Source organism: Mobula birostris, chromosome 27, assembly GCF_030028105.1.
Source record: "Mobula birostris isolate sMobBir1 chromosome 27, sMobBir1.hap1, whole genome shotgun sequence".
Lineage (NCBI taxonomy): Eukaryota > Metazoa > Chordata > Chondrichthyes > Myliobatiformes > Myliobatidae > Mobula > Mobula birostris.
In genome coordinates, this window is record NC_092396.1 from 3,173,068 (window position 1) to 3,195,548 (window position 22,481).

The 22,481-nt window shown below is 45.5% G+C and overlaps 1 protein-coding gene across 17 annotated transcripts in view; it reads left to right on the top strand.

The window, feature by feature from the left end:
- rap1gapa (RAP1 GTPase activating protein a) overlaps positions 1–22,481 on the top strand; it is a 459,159-nt gene that overhangs the window by 385,852 nt on the left and 50,826 nt on the right. For all 17 annotated transcript variants that reach the window (XM_072244711.1, XM_072244715.1, XM_072244703.1 and 14 more), the window contains 6 exons: positions 608–708; positions 1,868–1,997; positions 4,036–4,191; positions 4,533–4,604; positions 7,179–7,265; positions 10,296–10,436. In XM_072244711.1, coding sequence (XP_072100812.1) covers positions 608–708; positions 1,868–1,997; positions 4,036–4,191; positions 4,533–4,604; positions 7,179–7,265; positions 10,296–10,436 — 687 coding nt within the window. The remainder of the gene's footprint in view (positions 1–607; positions 709–1,867; positions 1,998–4,035; positions 4,192–4,532; positions 4,605–7,178; positions 7,266–10,295; positions 10,437–22,481) is intronic.

Below are 22,481 nucleotides of genomic sequence, written 5' to 3' on the forward strand. Positions count from 1 at the left end.
ACAAAACCATTGTGTCAGAGCACCACAAAGAGTTTATCATAAAACATGACCCTCACCTTTTGCCTTCTCCAAATCAGCAGTCTGGTCCACCCTGTGTATTGAGAAGCCTTCAGGTCTTTCCAACATATCCAGTGTGTCGGGAGTGAGCCATGTCTCTGTGAAACACAGAACACAGCAATTTCTCACTTCCCTCTGATAGAACAATCCTCAATCTTGTTCTCCAGCAACTGTGCATTTGCCAGCAAGATGTTGGGTAGAGGGAGTCTCATTCCTCTGTATCTCAGCTTGGCCTGTAGTCCCTGCAGTTCCCCCCCCCCCCCCACCGACTCCTCTGTCTCTTCTGACCATGGCGTGGTACCTTCAGTCCGCTTGATGGTGCCATACCTACATGCTTCTGTGTTAAGTCTGCCGAATCCTTCAGAAGATCATAAACTCACTGGTTTGTTAAAACGGTTCAAAAGTATGTGACTGCAAGGGGAGTTACAGGCTGCGGATTACAGTCAGAGCAGTTCAGAAGTATATTTAGTTTATCTAACATGAATATCTGTTCAGACTTAATGAAGATTCCTGAAGGCAGTAATGCCCAATGTTTCCTTTTCTGTAACAGACCTCAGAGGAACAGTTGTTCACCAACACTGAAGAGAGTCCTGCCTTTGTGGAGTTTCTGGAAGTGTTGGGGGAGAAGGTTGAACTTCAAGACTTCAAAGGGTGAGTACACTTTTGGCTCAGTGTCGGCCAATTCTCTGTTCTGTCCATTGTCCGTGGAGTAATGAGAGTTAACTGCAGAAGGTGGGTGAGGGGTGTTTCAATTTAGTCAGGTGAGATAAATACTATTGATCAATTCTATTGATTGGCTATACTGAGCTCTCTGTAACATACACAACGTGCTGGAGGAACTCAGCAGGTCAGACAGCATCTATGGAGAGGAAGAAATAGTCACCGTTTCAGGCTGAGGCCCTTCATCAGGACTGGAAAGGAAGGGGGCAGAAGCCAGAATAAGAGGATGGGGGGGGAGGGGAAGAGTACAAGTTGGCAGGTGATTGGTGAAGGGAAGGTGGGTAGATGGAGGAGAGGGGATGAAGTAAGAAGTTGGGAGATGATAGGTGGAAGAGATAAAAAGGCTGAAGAAGGAATCTGATAGGAGAGGAGGGTGGACCGCTGGAGAAGGGGAAGGAAGAGAGGAACTAGAGGTAAGTGATGGACAGGTGAAGAGTATGGGTGAGAGGGTAACTAGAATAGGTAATGAGAAAAGAGAATGGCGAGGGGGGAGAAACTGATATTCATGCTTTCAGATTGGAGGCTACCTAGGCAGCATTTGAGGTGTTTCTCCTCCATCCTGAGAGCGGCTTCATCGTGGTAGTAGAGGAAGTAATGGACCGACATGCGGAATGGAAGTTGGAAATGGAATTGAAATGGAGTGTCCACCAGAAAGCACACACAAGTTTCCAGCGTATGCGCATCTGCTCGTGCTTGTGATTCCGCCAGAAAATCCTGCCTTTAGTGATGGCTGCATCAAAGGTGCACAACGAAACAGTGTGATCTGTGTGTTGTCTGTGCATATCTGCCTGTGACGCTGCTGCAAGTTTTTTCAATGCTGAGTTCCTCCAAAATTTTGATGGGGATGTCAGAGGTATGTTCTTTACATAGTGGAACGCACTGCCAAGGGTGGTATTCGAGGCAGATACATGACGGATGTTAAAGAAATACTGCAGAGCAGTTGCTGTCCCAAACCAGGGCACATCCGGCTCGGATGTGGCAAGAATTCTTGAGGTTCCTGACTTCTCATATTTACCATTAAGGCCTTTGGAATATTTTGTTAAAGCAAGGATTTGTCACTATTGTAACAATCCAATCCTTTGTTCTGTAGCTTTCGAGGGGGCCTCGATGTTGCACATGGCCAGACAGGAACAGAATCGATCTACTGCAAGTTTAGAAACAAGGAAATAATGTTCCACGTCTCCACAAAACTCCCATACACGGAAGGGGATGCACAACAGGTAAATCTGCGCCATCAGGACTGCTGGATGTGGCAATGGGGAACAAAGTATGTTTTTAACGTTTACAGTTCACTGTGGAAGGTGTGGGCAGCTGTTCTGTTTCCATCCAGAGTGATATCCCGGTCAGAATCAGAATCTGCCTTTTTATCACTGACATAAGCCATGGTCTTTGTTGTTTTGTGGCAGCAGTACGCAAGACATAAAAAATTACTTTAGGTTTCAATAAGAAATATAAAAATTAATAAGAGCAAGAGTGTGAAATATTGAGCTAGTATTCATGGATTCATGGACCATTAGCAAATCTGATGGCAGAGGGGAAGAAGCTGTTCCTGAAGCTCTGAATGTGTGTCCTCAGGGTCCTGATGGTAACATGGAGAAGAAGTCATGTCCTGGGTGGTGAGGGTCTTCCTGAGGCATCGCCCTTTGAAGATGTCCTCGATAGTGGGGAGGTTGCAGCTATCTCCGATCCTGTGCAGTGGCCCCTCCATACTGGACAGTGAAGCAGCCAGTTAGAACACTCTCTGCGGTACATCTGTAGAAACTTGCTGTACACCAAATCTCCTGCAGCTCTTAATTAAATTTAACCACTGTCATGCCTTCGTCACAATTGCAATGAACTCTCTCCAACTCAGAGAGATTAGTGGGGTGGATGGCAGGGAGGTACACAGCCGGTTAACTTCACCTAAAGAGTGTAGGAAGAGGGGGAGAGAATCAGATTTGAGGATGAGAGATTTCTGGGATGCGTGAACCTCTTCCTCATTCCTGACAACATTCAAGGCTGGATTGAGAGATGTTTGGATGCTGGAGGAACCAGGCAGTCACATATACATGTAGGAGCAGCCTTTGAATGACAGAAGTAAGCACATGGACCCAATGTAAACACAGGAGATCCTGCAGATGCAGGAAACCCAAAGCAACAGACGGAAGATGCTGGAGGACCTCAGCAGGTCAGGTACAGCAACCTAACAATCTGCATTCACCTCTTAGATTCTTAATCTGTAGACTTACTGGTATATTGATTTAGAAGATAGGACAGCCAGCACATTACAGACCCTTCATTCCATAATGTTGTGCTGACCTTTTAACCTACCTCGAGATTCCTGCCGCAGCCTGTAGGGAGTTTGTATGTCCTCCCCGTGACTACGTGTGTTTCCTCCGGGTGCTCTGGTTTCCTCCCACAGTCCAAAGATGTACCGGTTCGTAGGTCAATTGGTCATTGTAAATTGTGCTGTGATTAGGCTAGGATGAAAACGGGGTTTGCTGGGCAGAGTGGCTGAAAAGGGTGGAAAGGCCTATTCCGCACTGTCTCAATAAATAAATAAATTAAATTAATCTAACCCCTCCCTCTCATTAACCCTCCATTTTTCTATCATTCATGTGCCTATCTAAGAGTCTCTTAAATGCTCCTAATGTATCTGCATCTACCACCACCTCTGGCAGGGCAATTCATGCTCCAACCACTTTAAAATTACAACTCCTCATATTAGCCATTTCAGCCCTTAGAACCAAGCACTGGCAGTCCACTATACTAATGCCTCATTATCTTCTCCATCTCTGTCAAGTCACACCTCATTCTTTTTACTCTACAGAGAAAAGCCCTAGATCAGTCAACCCTTCCTCATAAGACATGCTCTCTAATCCAGGCAGCATCCTGGTAAATCTCCTCTGCATTCTGTAAAGCTTCCACATCCTCCCTATAATGAGCTGACCTGAACTGAGCACAATATTCCAAGTGTGGTCTAACCAGAGTTTTACAGAGCTGTAACATTACCTCGAGACTCTTGAACTCATTCCGCCAACTAATGAAGACCAGCACACCATAGTTTTTCATAATCCCCTAACAACTTGTTCGGAAACTTTGAGGGATCTGTGGACGTGGACCCCAAGATCCCTCTGTTCCTCCACACTGCTGAGAATCCTGTCGTTAGCTCTGTATTCGGCCTTCAAGTTCGACCTTCCAAGGTAAATTACTTCACACTTTTTCTAGATTGAACACTATCTGCGACTTCTCATTTAAATGTCTTGTTTCTTTTTTTAGCTTCAAAGGAAACGACACATAGGGAATGACATAGTGGCCATAGTCTTCCAAGACGCGAACACCCCTTTTGTGCCAGACATGATTGCGTCGAACTTTCTGCATGCTTACATTGTTGTACAGGTCCAGTACCCCTGTACTGACAACACGCTGTACAAGGTAGGTGAAGCCTCTAGTGATGGTCTCTGTTTACTGCTGGTGGCCAGATGCTTTGCACAAGGGAATAATGTTTGGCTGTGGGATCATGGTGGTTAATGACTGCACCTGTACCCAGAGACCTGGATCAATGGTCTAGAGACATGAGTTCAAATCCCATTAGGGCAACTGGAGAAATTAAACTCAAGTTATTAAGTAAATTTATAACAAAACGCTGGATGGTACCAGATCATACATTGTTTATCAGGGCACGCTTGATTTTGAGACTGTCCAATGTTTCACTGCAAGTTAATTTGGAAAATTATGTCTCCCTAACCTCTCCCATCTCTCCCTTGGTTTGCCAGGTCTCTGTCACTGCGAGAGACGACGTGCCATTCTTTGGCCCAACTCTTCCTGACCCAGCCATCTTTAAAAAGGTAATTTGAATCTCTTGTCTGCTTTGACTTGAATCTTCACAGTACACAATGTGTTGGAACTACTGATTGTCTAATCTGTACCTTTTATTTACAATTAATTCACTTTTTCCATGTTGGAGTCTATAAGTAAAGAACATAAATTTGTGTACAGTACTGTGCAAAAGTCAGGCACATCTGCTGCCTCATTGAGGCTAGGGTGCCTAGTACTGAATTTGTCAACGTGGAGCAGAGAGATTGAGTTTGTAATTCTGGCAGGAGCAAAAGATAAAACGCGAATAAGTCTGCAGTTGTTGGAAATTCAGATCAATGCACACAAAATGCTAGAGGAACTGAACAGGACAGGCAGCACCTATGGAAATGAATAAACAATTGACATTTCAGGCCAAGACCCTTCTCCAGGACTGAGAAGGAAGGGGGAAGAGGCCAGAATAAAAAAGTTGGGTGAAGGGAAAGAACCTAGCTGGAAGGTGATAGGTGGAGCCAGATGGTTGGGAAAAGTCATGGCCTGAAGAAGAAGGAATCTGACAGGAGAGGAGAGTGGAACCATGGGAAAAAGGGAAAAAAGAGGAGGGGGGCTCCAGGGAGAGGTAACAGGCAGGTTAGCAGAGGTTAAAGGTCAGAGTGTGGAATGGGGGTTGGGGGATGGTGCTTAACCATCAGGTTGGAGGCTACCAAGACAGAATATAAGTGTTGCTCGTGCACTGTGAGCATGGCCTCATCTTGGCACAAGAGGAGGTCGTGGACCGACATGTCAAAACAGGACTGGGAATGGTAACTAAAATGTTTGGCCACCAGGAAATCCCACTTTTGATGGATGGTGCAAAAGATGTTGAGAATGGTGAGGTGGGGAGGGGAGTGGGGCAGGTGGCAGAGAAGGAATGCCAGGGGATTTTGCACAGTACTGTAAACATGTGACAGAATGGTGTATTGCCGATGTTAGCACACAGGGAAGCAAGGGAGATTGGACAAAGAGCGCCCAAGTGATTTAAAATTGAGAATAAGAGTGGAGGCTGACCAGAGACATAGAAAAGTACAGCAAAGAGACAAGCCTCTGGCCCATCTAGTCCATGCCAAACCATTTAATCTACCTGCTCCCATTGACCTGCACCAGGACCACAGCCCTCCAAACCTCTCCCGTCCATGTACCTATCTGAACGTCTCTTAAACATTGGAAGCGAGCTCACATACACCACTTGCACTGGCAGCTCGTTCCACACTCTCACCAACCTCTGAGTGAAGAAGTTCCCCCTCGTGTTCCCCTCAAACTTTTCACTTTTCACACTTAACTCTTGACCTCTGATAGTAGTGCCACCTGACCTCTGATTGTAGTGCCACCTGACCTCAGTGGAAAAAGCCTACTTGTATTTATCCTATCTATACCCCTCATGATTTTGTATACCTCTATCAAATCTCCCCTCAATCTTCTATGTTACAAGGAATAAACTTCTAACCTATTCAATTTTTCCTTGTAACTCGGGTCCTCCAGACCCAGCAACATCCTTGTAGATTTTCTCTGTACTCTTTCAACCTAGTTTACATCTTTCCTGTAGGTAGGTGACAGAAACTGCACACAACACTCCAAATTAGGCTTCACCAGCATCTTATAGAACTTCAACATACAAGTCTGCTTTTCTGTAAACTAGAATACAAAACAGAACATAGAACGTAGACAAAGCCGTAGTGAAAATTCCTGAATGGAATAATTATGTACAGTATATTTTATGAAGAAAATCACATCATACTGTTTGCATATGACCCACTCTCCTCCAATCAGATTCTGGCTTCTTCAGCCCTTTATCTTTTCCACCTATCACCTGTCAGCTTCTCACTTCATCCTCCCCCTCACCTGGCCTCACCTATCACCTGTCAGCTTCTTATTCTGGCTTCCTTTCCAGTCCTAATGAAGGTTCTCGAATCAAAATGTCAACTCTATTTCTTTTCATAGATGCTGCCTGACCTGCTGATTTCCTCCAGCATTTTGTGTGTGTGTTGCTTTGGATTTCCAGCATCTGCAGAATCTCTTGTGTTTATCAATTGTTTCTTCTTCTGCGTATTTGAATTCCGGCTGCATGGAGTTATATATTTATAATGCATGATGGTAACAAGAGGATTCTCGTATGAGGAGTGTTTGATGGCTCTGGGCCTGTACTCACTAGAATTCAGAAGAATGAGGGCTGACCTCATTGAAACCTATTGAATGTTGAAAGGCCTAAACAGAGTGGATGTGGAGAGGATGGTTCCTGTAGTGGGAGAGTCTAGGGCCAGGGGAAAAGCCTCAGAATAGAAAGATGGCCTTTAGGACAGAGTGGAAGGAAAATTTCTTTAGCCAGAGGGTGGTGAATCTGTGGAATTCATTGCCATGGATGACTGTGGAGGCCAAGTCATTAGATATATTTAAAAGAGAGTTTGATAGGTTCATGATGAGTCAGGGCATTAAAGGGAGAAGGCAAGAGAATGGGGTTGAGAGGGATAGTAAATCAGTCATGATGGAATGACAGAGCAGACTCGAAGGGCTGAATGGCCTAATTCTGCACATATGTCTGAGGGAGTTATATTTTCTCCATATTTTGCCAGGGTGCTGACTTTCAAGACTTCTTGCTCACCAAGCTCATTAATGCAGAATACGCGTGCTACAAGGCAGAAAAGTTTGCCAAATTGGAGGTAAGATGTGAATTTTTCCATAATCCCTGCAGCACAGTACACATACCCAGCTTCTTCAGTGAAGTAACTGTGGTCAACCACCAGACTTAAAAACAGTTACCCCACCCCAAGCCGTCAGACTGTTGGATTCTGTTGTTTTCCTTTTGGAAGTCGGGAAAGAGGCGCAAAAAAAATTAGCTTCTCAATTGTTTTGTTTATTCTTTATTCATTGAAAGAATAAAGCCAGTTGAAGGCAGACAGTGATAGAGGTCTACTAAGTGAAGCGAGATAGAAGCCAAATAGATGGCACCGCGACGCGTGTACAACTTCATTCAAATTTGCAGATAAAAGTCAGCCAGTCAGAAAGCCCTCATATAGTTAAGCAGAATTTCATTCAAATTTACAGATAAGAGTCAGCCAGTCAGAAAGCCCTCATTTCAGTAATGTAACGTCGGGAAAACTTCCTGAGTTTTCCAGAATCAGACAGATGTAACCACTGGGGGAATACACTGAGCAATTGCATATGTACACTGTGACGATATACAATTAGTTGTCAAACTGCAAAGAAAATAAACTATCAGATCCATTAACCCACCCCACTACCACTACATCCACACTAGCCACTCCTCTCCACAGTCTCTCTACACCCTTTATCCCCTCTTCCACTGCCAATTTACTCTGCACATTGCATTTTCTAGAATGGCTTTGATATTTATTGTGCTTTTTATGCTGCATTTAGATCCAGAGTAACAATCATTTAGTTCTCCTTTACACTCGTTTGCTGAAGAATGACAATGAACAATCCTGAATCTTCAGACGCACAAGTTGGGCGTATGAGTTAGAGGGCAAAGAAATTTATAGGACCTCAGTTGTACTCTTATTTTACGTTATCAGTTGAAGTTCAAAAATAAATCATCTGCCCTTCGGTAATGGTAGATTATGCTTTGACAATTTTTAAATGACAAGATTGGGTAGAGACTTGAAAATAAATATCCCCTGGAGGCCGGAGGTCTAGATGTAGCCTGTCCGGGAGTTGGAGGCCGGTCTGTTTGAGTGGGTTGATGGGTGGGAGGGAGGGAGGGTCTTGCTGTTGTGGGTGGTGTTGGCAGGGTTGTTCTGTGGGCATGGTATGTTGGCACTGGAATGTGTGGCGACACTTACCGGCTGCCCCAGCACATCCTTAAGTAGTGTTGGTTGTTAACACAAGTTTTGATGTCAGTGTGATAAGTAAATGAATCTGATATGATTGGCAGGCCCTGGGGTAAGAGCAAAAAGTGGAACAGGGTGGATGGATCTTTCAAACACACGTCGAATGGCCAGCTGGGGCAAAACTGGGGGAGTGGAGAGCCTGAGAATGGTCATGGGAGGCAGAGTGAAAAGATCAGGGAGGTTTTGTCACTGAAACGATTGTGGCACAAAGTACGTCCAGCTGAGCTATCTAGAGATAAAAAATAAGTCAGTCAGCTCAGGGGCCAAGCTGTGATTACATTTCATGAGGGGCTGAGCTACAGTGAATGGCAGTCAGATTTACTTATCACACGTACATCAAGACATACAGTGAAATGTGTCACTTGTGTTAACGACCAACACATGGTTGTTGTAGTGTGAGGTGAAGAGCCCATCTTATTGTGCCAGGAGACATTCAATAGTCTTATTTAAGATTGGTTAATGTCATTTCCAGTGTAGCAGAAGTGTAAAGAAGAACAAAGTAATTGTTATTTTACATAAGAACCACAAAAAGATAAAGAACACAATTATAATAAGAACCACAATCAATATAAAGCCATGAATAGTTTGTATACATAGATTGATTGTATGTCCATAAAGTGACACTAGACATTGGAGTGTCTGTACATGCAGTGACCCTGACAGCACAGTGGCATAGTGCTGAGCACAACTCTTTACAGTAGAGATGACCCAGGTTCAATTCTAACCGCTGCCTGTAAGGAGTTTGTACGTTCTCCCCGTGACTACATGGGTTTCCTCCAGGTGCTCTGGTTTCCTCCCACAGTCCAAAGGTATACCGGTCGAAAAGTAAATTGGTTATTGTACATTGTTCCGTGATTAGACTTGGATTAAATTAGGTGATTGCTGGGCAGCATGTCTCGAAGGGCCAGAAGGGCCGATTCCACATTGTACCTCAATAAGTAAATAATAAGGTGACTCTGACAGGAAATGATAAAGTAGTGGTGGTTGTGGGTGTGGAGGGGTGGGTTAGTGGGTGGAGGTGTTGATCAGCCTCACTGCTTGGGGAGAGTAACTGTTTTTGAGTGTGGCTTCACACGCTAGGGCAGTCATGTCCCTGTTTCACCCAGGTATGAGGCCCGTCAGTTCAGCCTGCCTGTTGAAGTGGTGTACTAGCATGTGGCCACCGTCAGATGCAAATGGCTACTTAGAGCCACCGGTGAACAGTGGTGGCCCATTGCATCCAATGATAACAGGAAACCTGTGTGAATATGGATGCTGCGAGCTTCCTCCCTGATGGGAGTGGGACAAACAGTCCATGAGCAAGGTGGGTGAGATCCTTCATGGTGTTACTGGCCCTTTTCCGGAACCTTTCTGTGCATATTCTTGATGGCGGGCAGACTGGTGCCAGTGATGCGTTGGGCAGTTTGACTACCCGTTGCCGGGCCTTCCTGTCCGCCACAGTGCAGCTTCCGTACCGAGCAGTGATGCAGCTTGTTAGGATGCTCTCCACTGCACATCTGTACAATGACTTGAGTACAGATGTGCATGGTCCAGCTCTCTTCAGCCAGGATAGAACTATGGGATAGAGGTTGTCCTTGAGCTTGGTGGTACGTGTTTTCAAGATTTGTATCTTCTGCCCAATGGAAGTGGTGAGAAGATAGATTGCCCGTTAAGTATGCCCGAGATGTGTGACAGATTTGCTTGAACACACACCAAGGTATCTGTGAACCCATTGTAGTTTAGAGAGAATCCCACTGGATAATGCAGAATGGCTAGCATCACCAGTGCAAAATGCAGACAGATTGCAGCTCGGTTTAACCCTTTCATTTGCTCCCTTACCTCTGTGCGGTGCGGGTGATGAAGGAACGGACAAGGACAGCCCTGCTGGAGACCCTCTACGAAGAGTTGCATGTAAACAGCCAGGCCATGATGGGGCTGGTCAACGAGGACGAGAAGATTGAGAATGGAGGAAGTGGAGGAGGAGGATTTTTTGAATCCTTTAAGGTAACATTATCTTTCATCCGCTGAATTTCATTAGATCATCTTTCAGTTCATTTGGCTGACCTCGAGCAATAATTGATTTAATTAAATTCACAGTGAATGATTTTCCTCTAATTAGCTGAATAGCAGGGTTGTCCATTATATCCGACAATGACAGCGAAATCTGCGGGAGAGTTTTTAAAGTGGAAAGGCCGTTGCACTGGGGTAGTTCCACTCTCTCAACTTCGGAAGTCCGGGTCCTGTGGTGAGAGTAGTCGTCACAAACCGGGCTCTTCCCTGGTTGCAGTGGATGACCATGACTTCGGTACCTTGTCATACCCTTCGCTCTCCACGGAGCGTTGCAGAACCACCTTCTGGGTCATTGTATCTCATCTTCCCCATCAGCCAGAGCTGGCTTTGCGTGAAAGGACAAGCATGTCCCTATTTCACCAGGGGATGAGACCCGTCGGCCACCCTCCCCTGATTTAGCCTGCCTGTTGAAGCAGTGTAATGGGCTGCAGCCACTGTGGCTCGCACACGGCTACTTGGAGCCTCAGGTGAGAGATGGGTGTCCGGCGGGGACCAAAGGTGAGTGAGCTGCCCCAGAATAGACACAAAGAGCCCCTTCACCAGAGGTGCTACCGCTCCCTGGACACCCCTTACACCCCAATAATGTTTTAAGTTTGATATGGTATAAAGTTTTAAATTAATTACATTGATGGAGCTGCTCAACGCTGGAGCACATTACAAGTTGTGATTCTGTAACTCAACATATCTCCATGGAAACATTTCACTGATTAACTCCCCTGGTTGAACATTGTCATGAGTGAAAATCCCATGTTCTGAGGAAATGAATGTCTGGGATACTCTCTACTCCTTGGCCGTAGCTTTATTGGAATAATGTCAGCAGAAACATCCATAAACCTTCACTCCATCCACAAAGCGTGTGATTTCCCAGAGGGCGACCATTTTAATTCCTAGCCCCATTCCCCTTCTGACATGTCAGTTCACAGCCTCCTCTTCTGCCACCATGAGGCCACTCTCAGGGTTGAGGACGTGAACACACCTCATATTCCATCTAGGTAGCCTTAATCTGATGGCACGAACATCAATTTCTCCAACTTCTGGTGTTTCCCCCTCCCCCTTCCCTCTTCTTCATTTCCCCACTCAGACCTCTTACCGCTTCTCCTCACCTCCCCCTCCCCCCCCGCAGCCTCTCCTCCTTCCCTTTTCTCCCATGATCCACCCTCCTCTCCTATCAGATTCCTTCTTCTCCAGCTCTTTACCTTTCCCACCTCCCAGCTTCTTCCTTCATCCCCCCTCCCCCACCCACCTGGCTTCACCTTTCACCTTCTGGCGTGCACTCCATCCTTCCTCTTCCCTCCCCCCACCTTTTTATTCTGATGTCCTTTCCCTTCCTTTTCAGTCCTGGTAAACGGTCTCAGCCCAAAACGTCGACTGTTTATTCATTTCCATAGATGCTGCCTGGCCTGCTGAGTTCCTCCAGCATTTTGTGTGTGTGTTGCTCTAGATTTCAGCGTCTACAGAATCTCTTGCGTTTGTCCATAAAGCACCTTTGGTGACATTTGTGTAACGCCCAGCGCTGCTTGTAGTCTTTGCAATGAGATGCCATCAGGGATTTGTGGCGAACAAGGACTGAACTGCCTGTTAGCATGTCAGTTCTGTAGATCAACCTTTACCTGCAAATTGTCGATATACCAATCACATCTGCCGACTCATAGATTGGATTTGTTTGCCACATCTACCTCGCAACCGACAGTGAAATGCGTCAAATCACATCGGCAAGGATTATGCTGGGGGAAGGCCGCAAGTGTTACCTCACTTCCGGCACAACTCACTAACCCGAACCGATACGTTTTGGGAATGTGGGAGGAAACCGGAGCACCTGGAGGAAACCTACACAGTCATGGGGTGAACGTGCAAACTCCTTACAGACAGTGGTGGGAATTAAACCCTGATCTTACAGCCACCGCTGTAAAGCATTGCGCTGACCGCTACGCAAGCGTGCCGCCCACGTATGACTCGTCTGCTTAGGGTGCCACGGTAGCATTGCAGTTAACGAGGTGCTATCACAGCTTGGGGCATCAGAGTTTGGGGTTCAATCCCGACAATGTCTGTGAAGAGTTTGTACATTCTCTCCGTGACTGTGTGAGTTTCCTCCAGGTCCTCTGGTTTCCTCCCACATTCCAAAGATGCATGGATTAGTAGGTTAGATGGTCATTGTCATTAGGCTGGGGTTGAATTGGTGGGTTGTTGGACGGTGTGGTTTGTCGGGCCAGAAGTACCTGTGCCATGCTGCATCTCTAAATAAATGTAATCTTTGCATCGACACTGGATCCAGGAAAACCCTTCATTACCTGGGCTTTCCACTTCCATAAGCTTTTAAAGTGAAAATGAAAAGGAAGTAATTAATATTACAGCATTACCACTACTTGTCGCTATTATAAACTTGCTGCTAATTTAATCTGAATAATATCAAAATGAAACAATCTACTTCTGCTGGTTTCGTTGTTTCCTTTGCTCCGCAATTTCTGTCACCCTCCCCGACGACTTTCACTTATCTCCTCCTCTGTTCTGTTCCTGCTTCTGAAATATTTCTCAGCTGTTTTATCTCTTTCTCATGCGGTAATTTTAGAATATTGTCCACCAGGAGAAAAAGTCCCCTTGTGACTTGACACCAGCCTATATTCTCTTTAGAAACTGTCTACAGTTTTGGTGTATGGGGAGAATTTCCTGTCCTTGGTCAGGTGAAAGACATTCCCTTGAGATTCTCATTGTGGACGTAACTGTCAGAAACACAGAGGTTGTTCTTCATCCAACCAGAAAGTTTGATGGTGGGCATCAAGTGATGTCCAAAGCCTGATAAGAGCTGGAACATTAAACCCCTCCATGTTGTCTGACAGTTGAAGTATGGTCTCAACAAAAGGAGCCCCACGGTAGCACAGAGGCTAGCGCAACTTTATTTCAGCCCGGGGCATTGGAGTTCGGAGTTCAGTTCTGTGCCAACTGTAAGAAGTTTGTATGGTCCTTCCCGTGAGCGTGTGGGTTCACAGTCCAAAGGCAACCAGTTAGTAGGTTAATTTGTCATTGTAAACTATCCTGTGATAAGGTTAATGTTGAATAGGTGGTTTGCTGGCCGTTGCAGCTTATTGGGCCAGAGGTCCTGTTCCGTGCTGCATCTCTAAATAAAATAAAATAGAGGAAGAAGCTGTTCCTGAAACGCTAAGTGTGTGCGTCTTCAGGCTCCCATACCTCCTCCCTGATGGTGGCAATGAGAAGAGGGCATGTCTTGGGTGATGGGGGTCCTTAATGATGGATGCTGTCTTAATGCTGGTCTGACCTGCTGGGTCTACTAGTTGTAAACAACAGAAGGAGGAGACACTGGTCAGGTTACACTGCAGTAACTGGCTACAAGCAATCGATTGCATAGACTTGTGCAGGTTTACCAAAGAATAGTCAACTGCATGGGAGGCTGATCAAGAAGGTTCAGTCGCTCAGCATTCAGGATGAGGTAGTAAATTGGACTAGACATTGACTTTGTGGGAGAAGCCAGAGAATGGTAGTAGATGACTGCCTTTCTGACGGGAGACCTGTGACTAGTGGTGTGCTATAGAGATCGTTGCTGTGTCCATTGTTGTTTGTCATCTATATCAATGATCTGGATGATAATGTGGTTAACTGGATCAGCAAATTTGCAGATGACACCAAAATTGGGAGTGTAGTGGTCAGCAAGGAAGACTATCAGAACTTGCAGAAGGATCTGCATCAGCTGGAAAAATGGGCTGAAAGATGGCAGATGGAATTTAATGCAGACAAGTGCAAGATTTTGCACTTTGGTAGGACCAACCAGGGTAGGTCTTACCGAGTAGTGTGATAGGACAAAGGGATTTGGGAATATAGGTCCATAATTCATTGAAAGTGGGGTCACAGGTAGATAGGGTCATAAGAAAGCTTTTTGGCACGTTGGCTTTCATAAGTCAGTGTATTGAGTACAGGAGGTGGGATGTTATGTTGAAGTTGTAGAAGACGTTGATGGGGCCTAATTTGGAGTATTGTGTGCAGCTTTGGTCACTTACCAAAAGAAAAGATGTAAATGGGGTTCAAAGAGTACAGAGAAAGTTTACAAGGATGCTTCTGGCCTTGAAGGTCCTGAGATATAAGGAAAGGTTGAATAGGTTTGGACTGTATTCTTTAGAATGTAGAAGATTGAGAGGAGATTTAATAAAGGTGTACAAAATTATGAGCGGAGTAGATAGGGTAAATGCAAGCAGGCTTTTTCCACTGAGGTTGGTGGGACTACATCTAGAGGTCATGGGTTAAGGGTGAAAGGTGAGAAGTTTAAGGGGAACATGAGGGGAAACTTCTTCAGTCAGAGAGTCATGAGAGTGTGGAATGAGCTGCCAGCACAAGTGGTGCATGTGAGCTTGGCTTCCTCGTTTAAGAGAAGTTTGGATAGGTACATGGACGGGAGGGGTATGGAGGGCTATGATCCTGGTGCAGGTTGATGGGAGTTGGCTGCTTAAATGATTTTTGCATGGAATAGATGGGCCGAAGGGCCTTTTTCAGTGCTGTATTTCTCTCTGACTGTATATCTCTAAGGCAGGAGAGTTGTAGCGTCACCTGTGGATATGAGCTCCCCACTTGTTCTACTTTCTTCTCCAGTGTACAGAGAGCACGTGGGGAAGCTTCTGTCCGGGAGGAGGCAACAACTCCTGGAGAGTTAAAATCAGGGAGCAGGGTGAAACCTGTGCTGGAAGTCATCACATTAATGGGAAAATGGCAGTTTAAAAAACTTCCTGCATCATGCTGAATCCTCCCTCAAAGGTTTGTCCGTTGTTTTGGAGTTCATGAGATCAGTCAGTGAACTAACTCTGAGAACACAAAGCATCATCGGCTAAACCCAGGCTTCTAAACTCTATAAAGAAAGAGCGTGTCCACCATGTAATGTCACAATCCGAATCAGCTGTGATGTCACCAGCGTATGTCATGAAATTTGTTGTTTTGCAGCAGCGGTATACTGCAATACATAACAATAAAAACTACAAATTACAATAACGAATACACATATACAGTGGATTCTGTTTAATTGGGACACATTGGAACCTGTACATTTTGGCCCAATTAGCCGAAGTTTCATGAAAATATTTGAAAACATAAAAAAGGACTAACTACTGTTTAACTGAATAATAAATTGAGTATTTAAATGAGATACAGAACAAATTAGACTACCGACACTACTACAACACTATAAAACTGTGTATTAGTTCCTAGTAGTTATCAACAGAGGAATTCACCCAGTGTACACCACCGTGTTTTTTTGATTGACTGTAAATAAACAAAATCAGCACGGAAACCTAGAGCAGATAACGTTCTGCCTTTGTACAATGGTATTGATGACTGCTTCCTCGAAATCTTCATTTTCATTGTAACATTCAAGATGATTATCGATACCTTCAAATCCTTCATAATTCCTAACTTTCTGAAGCTGTGAAATAGTTTCATTTTCCCTCTGGCCTGAATGCTTGAAACCGTGGTGAGCAAAACAGTTCTGAATTGTCTTACTGCTTATTTCTCGCCGACTATGAGTAACAAAAATCACTGCTTTTTGAACACAACTGACGCTATTTAAAAACTTTTCACTCTAAACATGGTGTAGTGTCTAACGATCACTCAAGTACACGCGACTGAAATTCCTTAGAAACTGTTCGGCAACAGTCTCTTGCCCCAGTTAAGCAGCATAATGTCCCAAATAAATGAAGTGAATCCTGGCTATTTTCCTTTGTTTTTATTCTTTAAGAGTTGTCCCGAATAAGTGACTGCCCCAATTTACAAAGGACACAATTAACTGGAGTCCACTGTATTAAATAAGTATTGCAAAAAGAGAGCAAAAAAAGAAAAAGGAATTAGTGAGGTAGCGTACGTGCGTTCATTACCTATTCAGGACTCTGATGGCGGAGAGGAAGAAGCTGTTCCTTGAGGGAGTGTGTGTCTTCAGGCTCCTGTACCTCCTCCCTGATGGTAGCAGTGAGACGAGGGCATGTCCTGGGTGATGGGGGTCCTTAATGATCGATGCTGCCTTTTTGTGGCATTGCTTTTTGACGACATCCTTGATGCTAGGGAGATGTGAAACTCTTGTTGCATCTGCTGTTCTTATCTGTGCTGTTTGCTGGTCTTGTTGTTGAAGTGTCCATGTCCAGGGGTATCCTGTGGTAGTACCTTGGGGGGACCCCGTACATATTGTTGATGTGTCCATGTCTGGGGGTATCCTGTGGTGGTTTCCATAACTGATTAGGAATCTTTGAGGGGGGGCAGGAGACACCGGAGCCAAACAGTGGGGGTTATTCATGGGAAGGGTAACCTACACCAGCACAAGATGAGGAACTGCTAAGGACTGTTCTTGCAGAAACATGGCCTCAGGGCCTCATCCATACACGGTCAATGTACAGGACATGACACTCAAGGATGAGCTATATAATACCTTCTATATTTTTTGTGACTGTATGTTTTACTGCTATCGTAATTATAAGTGTTATATTTGCCTTGCACTGTGTGTGACTGTATGCTATGCTGTGTGTCACTATATAGAAACATAGAAAATAGGTGCAGGAGTAGGCCATTCAGCCCTTCGAGCCTGCACCGCCATTCAGTATGATCATGGCTGATCATCCAACTCAAAACCCTGTACCTGCCCTCTCTCCATACCCCCTGATCCCTTTAGCCACAAGGGCCATATCTAACTCCCTCTTAAATATAGGCAATGAACTGGCCTCAACTGTTTCCTGTGGCAGAGAATTCCACAGATTCACTGCTCTCTGTGTGAAGAAGTTTTTCCTCATCTCAGTCCTAAAAGGCTTCCCCTTTATCTTTAAACTGTGACCCCCCCGTGCTGGACTTCCCCAACATCGGGAACAATCTTCCTGCATCTAGCCTGTCCAATCCCTTTAGAATTTTATACGTTTCAATAAGATCCCCCCTCAATCTTCTACATTCCAGCGAGTATAAGCCTAGTCAATCCAGTCTTTCATCATATGAAAGTCCTGCCATCCCAGGAATCAATCTGGTGAACCTTCTTTGTACTCCCTCTATGGCAAGGATGTCTTTCCTCAGATTAGGGAACCAAAACTGCACACAATACTCCAGGTGTGCCTTGCACTGTGTGTGGCTGTCGGCCCTGTGTTCTGTGTACCCCAGAGGTACGCCTTTTTGTTTGGCTGTGTTCCTGTGTATAGTTGAATGACAATTAAGTTTGAACTTGAACCACACCTAACTGCAGATGACTACTACACCATACCTTCTCTCTGTTTGAGTCACAGACTCAGGCAAAAGGTACTCAACATGAATGACAACACACACAAAATGCTGGAGGAACTCAGCAGATCAGGCAGCATCTGTGGAAATGAATAAGCATCGATGTTTTGGGACGAGAGTCCTGACGAGGGTCAGAAGATGGTCTTAGTAAGACATGGATTTGGAAAGCTGGATGAGTATGCAGGAGGGAAGGGTTGGAGTGATCTTGGAGCAGGTTAAAAGGCAGCACAGCATCATGGGCTGAAGAGTCCCGTGTACCAGCTCTTATTTCCCACCTTTTTAAGCAAGAGTATTTGTGAGTTTGTTTCATCGGGATTGTCCTGGTGAAGGGTTAGTATGTGTATAGCTAACTTCCTTGGACGGCTGTAAGAAAGCATCATGTATGCACTAGCCTGACTTCACTTGTACTCTTACCGAGTCTACATCAGTCTCACCTCTCAGACACTCTCGTGAAAACTGGTCAGTTGGCTCACAGCTATCATAAGCACAATGCGTGCAGCTCGTTGCCTTGGTAACTCAGTTGATCCAACACGTGTGTCTGTCCTTGCCACCCTTGCGTATGTCCGGCCTTCCTTGTGTGCAGCACCCAACTGTCCCTTTAGAGCCTGAACTGTGGTTTTAAAGACTTAAAGACGATCGTTATTTGCCACATATGCATCAAAACACACAGTGGAATGTGTCATTTGCATTAACAACCAACACCGTCTGAGGATTGTGCTGGGGGGCAGCCCGCAAGTGTCGCCATGCTTCTGGCATCAATGTAGCATCCCCACAATTTACTAACCCGGATCTGTATGTCTTTGGAGCTTGGGAAGAAACTGGACCACTCAGAGAAAGCCCACCCGTTCACGGGGAGAACGTGCAAAATCCTTACAAGCAGCGGCAGGAACTGAACCTCGGTCAGTGACGGCTGGCAGTGTAGCGCCATGGTAACATAGCGGTTAACCCGACACTATTACATCTCGGGGCATCAGAGTTCAGAGTTCAATTCCAGCATCCTTGCAAGGAGTCTGTATGTTCTCCCCATGATCGCGTGGGTTTCCTCCGGGTGCTCCGGTTTCCTCCCACAGGCCAAAGACGTACCAGTTAGTGGGCTAATGAGTCGTTGTAAATTGTCCCGTGATTTGGCTAGGATTAAACTGGTGGCACAGCTCAAAGGGCCAGGAGGGCCTGGTCCACAAGGTGTCGACAAAGAAATAAAGCATTGCTCTAACTGCTGACCCAGTCTGGGAAAGGCTGTAGCAAAGAGAAGTTCTCCATCACTTCAGAATTTCCCTGTTTAGAGATTTAAACCCTGGGCTCCAGATCAAATCTAAAAGTCTTACAGAAAATCCCGGGGGTCAACAAAAGCTGTTTGTCAAAGCATCTTTGTGTAGAATTGATGTTATCAGATCTCCAGCAGCTGCCTTCAGAGATGAGAGATTACGTTCTGTTGCCAGGCTCCCTGCCCTAATCTACTGCAGAAGGACTGTGCCACAGAGTGATAAAGTTCTTGTAATACTGCGGGTTGTTTTGTCTACTCCGAGCAGATGGGTCTTGTCGGCTCATCTCGGAAAAGGAAAACTCTGATTTCAGACCTCCCCGCCCATGGGGAAGGCTTCAGGAGTAAACCCTGTGGAAAACGCAGCGCTGGAATCCCTCGGGCAGGTCTAGGTTGAGTTCAACACTGACTGGCAAGCCCTGCGACACCGCTGTTGCCAAACTGTATTGGTCTCTGTCATGCCTTTGGATCTATCAGCTGTGTGGAGAGGGGGCAGCCTGGTGTATGGGTAACACCTTCAATGGTTCAGTGATTTGATTTAGTATCAGAGAACATATACAGTATCAAACCTGAAATTCTTACTCTTCACAGACATCCACAAAACAAAAGAAAAGCCCTAAGAATAAATGACCAAAAAACATTAGAACCCCAAAGTCCTCCTCCCCACGCACAAGCAGCAGCAAAGCATTAACCCCCCCACCTCCCCCCATCTGCCTCAGTGAAAAGCATCAGCCCCCACCACTCACATGCAAAGTCCCCAAAGAAACCATAAGATATGGGAGCAGAATTAGGCCGTTTGGGTCATCGGGTCTGCTCCGTTTCATCATGGCTGATCCAAATTTCCTCACAGCCCCAATCTGCCTTCCCCCGCCATGTGTCCCTTCATGCCCTGACCAATCAAGAATCTATCAACCTCTGCCTTAAATATACATAAAGACTTGACCTCCACGGCTGCCTGCGGCAAAGAATTCCACAGATTCACCACTCTCTGGCTAAAGAATTTCCTCCCCATCTCTATTCTAAAAGGACTCCCCTCCATCTGAGGCTGTGCTCTTTGGTCCTAGACTCTCTACATCCATTCTATGATATAGACTTCATCAAAAAAACACTGTTCATCCCAACCCTTTGACATCCCACAGGCTCTCTCTCCATATCACACTGCCCTGGCTTGTGTGTTATGTAAACAGCTGGAAGGCAACATCCATGATTGACCCCAACCAACAGGGGCCTCAGTATTTTGTCTACTCCTGTTTCTTTCATCAGGAGGTTGAGGATTGCCTGATGGAGTTATATAAGTTGGTAAGGTGCATGGACTGGATGTCTTTTTCCCAGGGAGGTTTCGGATCAGAGGCAAGGGATTAAAAAAGACATCAGGGCAGCTTCTTCACACAGAGAGTGCTGTGTATTTGGAATGAGCTGCCAGAAAGAGCGACTGAGGTGGGCGCATTGGCAACTTTTAAAAGCCATCTCCTTAAGTACATGGGTAGGAGAGGTTTAGAGGGCTACGGACCAAACTTGGGCAGATGTGACGAGCTTGCTGGGTATGGATGAGATGGGCCAAAGGGCTTGTTTCCGTGCTGTATGACTCTAGGAAATCCACTGTGGCTAATAGAGCAGGTCCGAGGATGAGGAGCCTGTTGTGAGTGACTCACCTCAGTTGGGGCACTATGGTAGAGGAGCAATTAATATTACAGCTCGGGGAGTCAGAGTTCAGAGTTCAATTCTTACACTGCCTGTAAGGAGTTTGTACGTCTTCCCATGATACACATGGGTTTCCTTCAGCTCCTCCTGTTTCCTCCCACAGTCCAAAGCCGTACCAGTTAGTAGGTTAATTGGTCATTGATCTGCACCAAATTGCTAAATAAATAAACAACCTCCTGGCACCCCAAAGTTTTCCAACATCTACAAAGCTGATGTGAGGATTATAATAGAGCACTCTCCACTTGCTTGGAGTGAAAGCATCTCAAAAACTCTGAAGGGATTTGACACCATCCAGGCAAAGACAACTGCTTAAGTCCACATATGTCGTTCCTTCATCATTGCAGAGTGTATCACCCTCAAAGCACATCATTGTTACTTACCCTGGTCATACTGACAGCATTGCACAGACCACCATCTCCTGTCCGTTCCCTGCCATCCTGATGTTTTCCCAGGGCGGAAATGGCTACTGCAAGGGGGCATCATTTTAAGGAAGGAACAGAGAGGATGTTAGAGGTGGGAGAGTGGTGGGTGTGTAGAACATCCTGCCGGGGTGGTGGTAGAGGTAGATATGTACATTAAGAGCATTTAAGAAACTCTGAGATAGGTACGTTGATGATAGAAAAGTGGAGGGCTATGTGAGAGGGAATTGTTAGATTGATCTTAGAGTATGTTAAAAGGTCAACAGAATGTTGTGTTCTGAAGGGCCTGTACTGTGTTGTCGTGTTCTCTGTTCAATGACTGGGAAATAAGTCCCGTAACTCCACACACTTTCAACACACCGACAACAATAACTCAGAAATGTTGCCCACCACTTCCTACTGTGTGGAGGCTTTAGAGGGGTGCAGAGATTTACCAGGATGTTCCCTAGATTGGAGGGCATGTCTTATGAGGACATGTGGAGCGAGCTGGGGCTTTTCTCTTTGGAGTGACGGAGGATGAGAGGTCACTTGATAGAGGTGTACAAGGTGATAAGAGACATAGATAGAGTGGACAGTCAGAGACTTTTTCCCCAGGATGGAAATGCCTAATCAAGTTAGCATAATTTTAAAGTGATTGGAGAATGTCAGAAATAGGTTTTTTTACGCAGAGAGTGGTAGGTATAAGGACCATACTGCCTGGCGTGCTGATAGAGACAGATACATTAGGGACATTTAAGAGACTCGCAGATAGAGAAGACACATGGATGATAGTAAAATGGTGGGTATGTGGAAGGGAAGGGTTAGATTGATCTTGGAGTAGCTTAAAAGGTCAGCACAGCATTGTGGGCTGAAGGGCCTGTACTGTGCTGTATTTTTCAATGTCCTGTGTTTTACATTCAACAGTAATTAGAGATTAGTCATGAATATCAGCCTTGGCAGTCCCACCCACAGCTCAAGAAATTAATGAATTGAAAGTTTTTGATTAGATTGGGAGGCAGAGTGGAGATACGTCTCTACAAAGGAGGGATAAGGCGCTCCTTCCTTCTGCTAGCCTGCAGGTCACCCTTGGGCAAAGTGTAGCACCTGTTTAGCCTCCGATCAGGGTCACGTGAAGCCATGGGAGCAGGTGGTAGATGGTCGTATGAGCAACTGGTGCAGATCACAAGTCCTGGTTATGCGACCTCTGATGCCAGGCAGACGTTCTGATAATGGCTGGGGTCGGCTGTCTTGTAAAGACACTGCCCAAAAGAAGACAATGACAAACCACTGCTGTAGAACTGTTTGCCAAGAGCAATCATGGTCATCGCCCACATCATATGACGTGGCACATAATGACAATGATGATTCGATCAGCAGCAG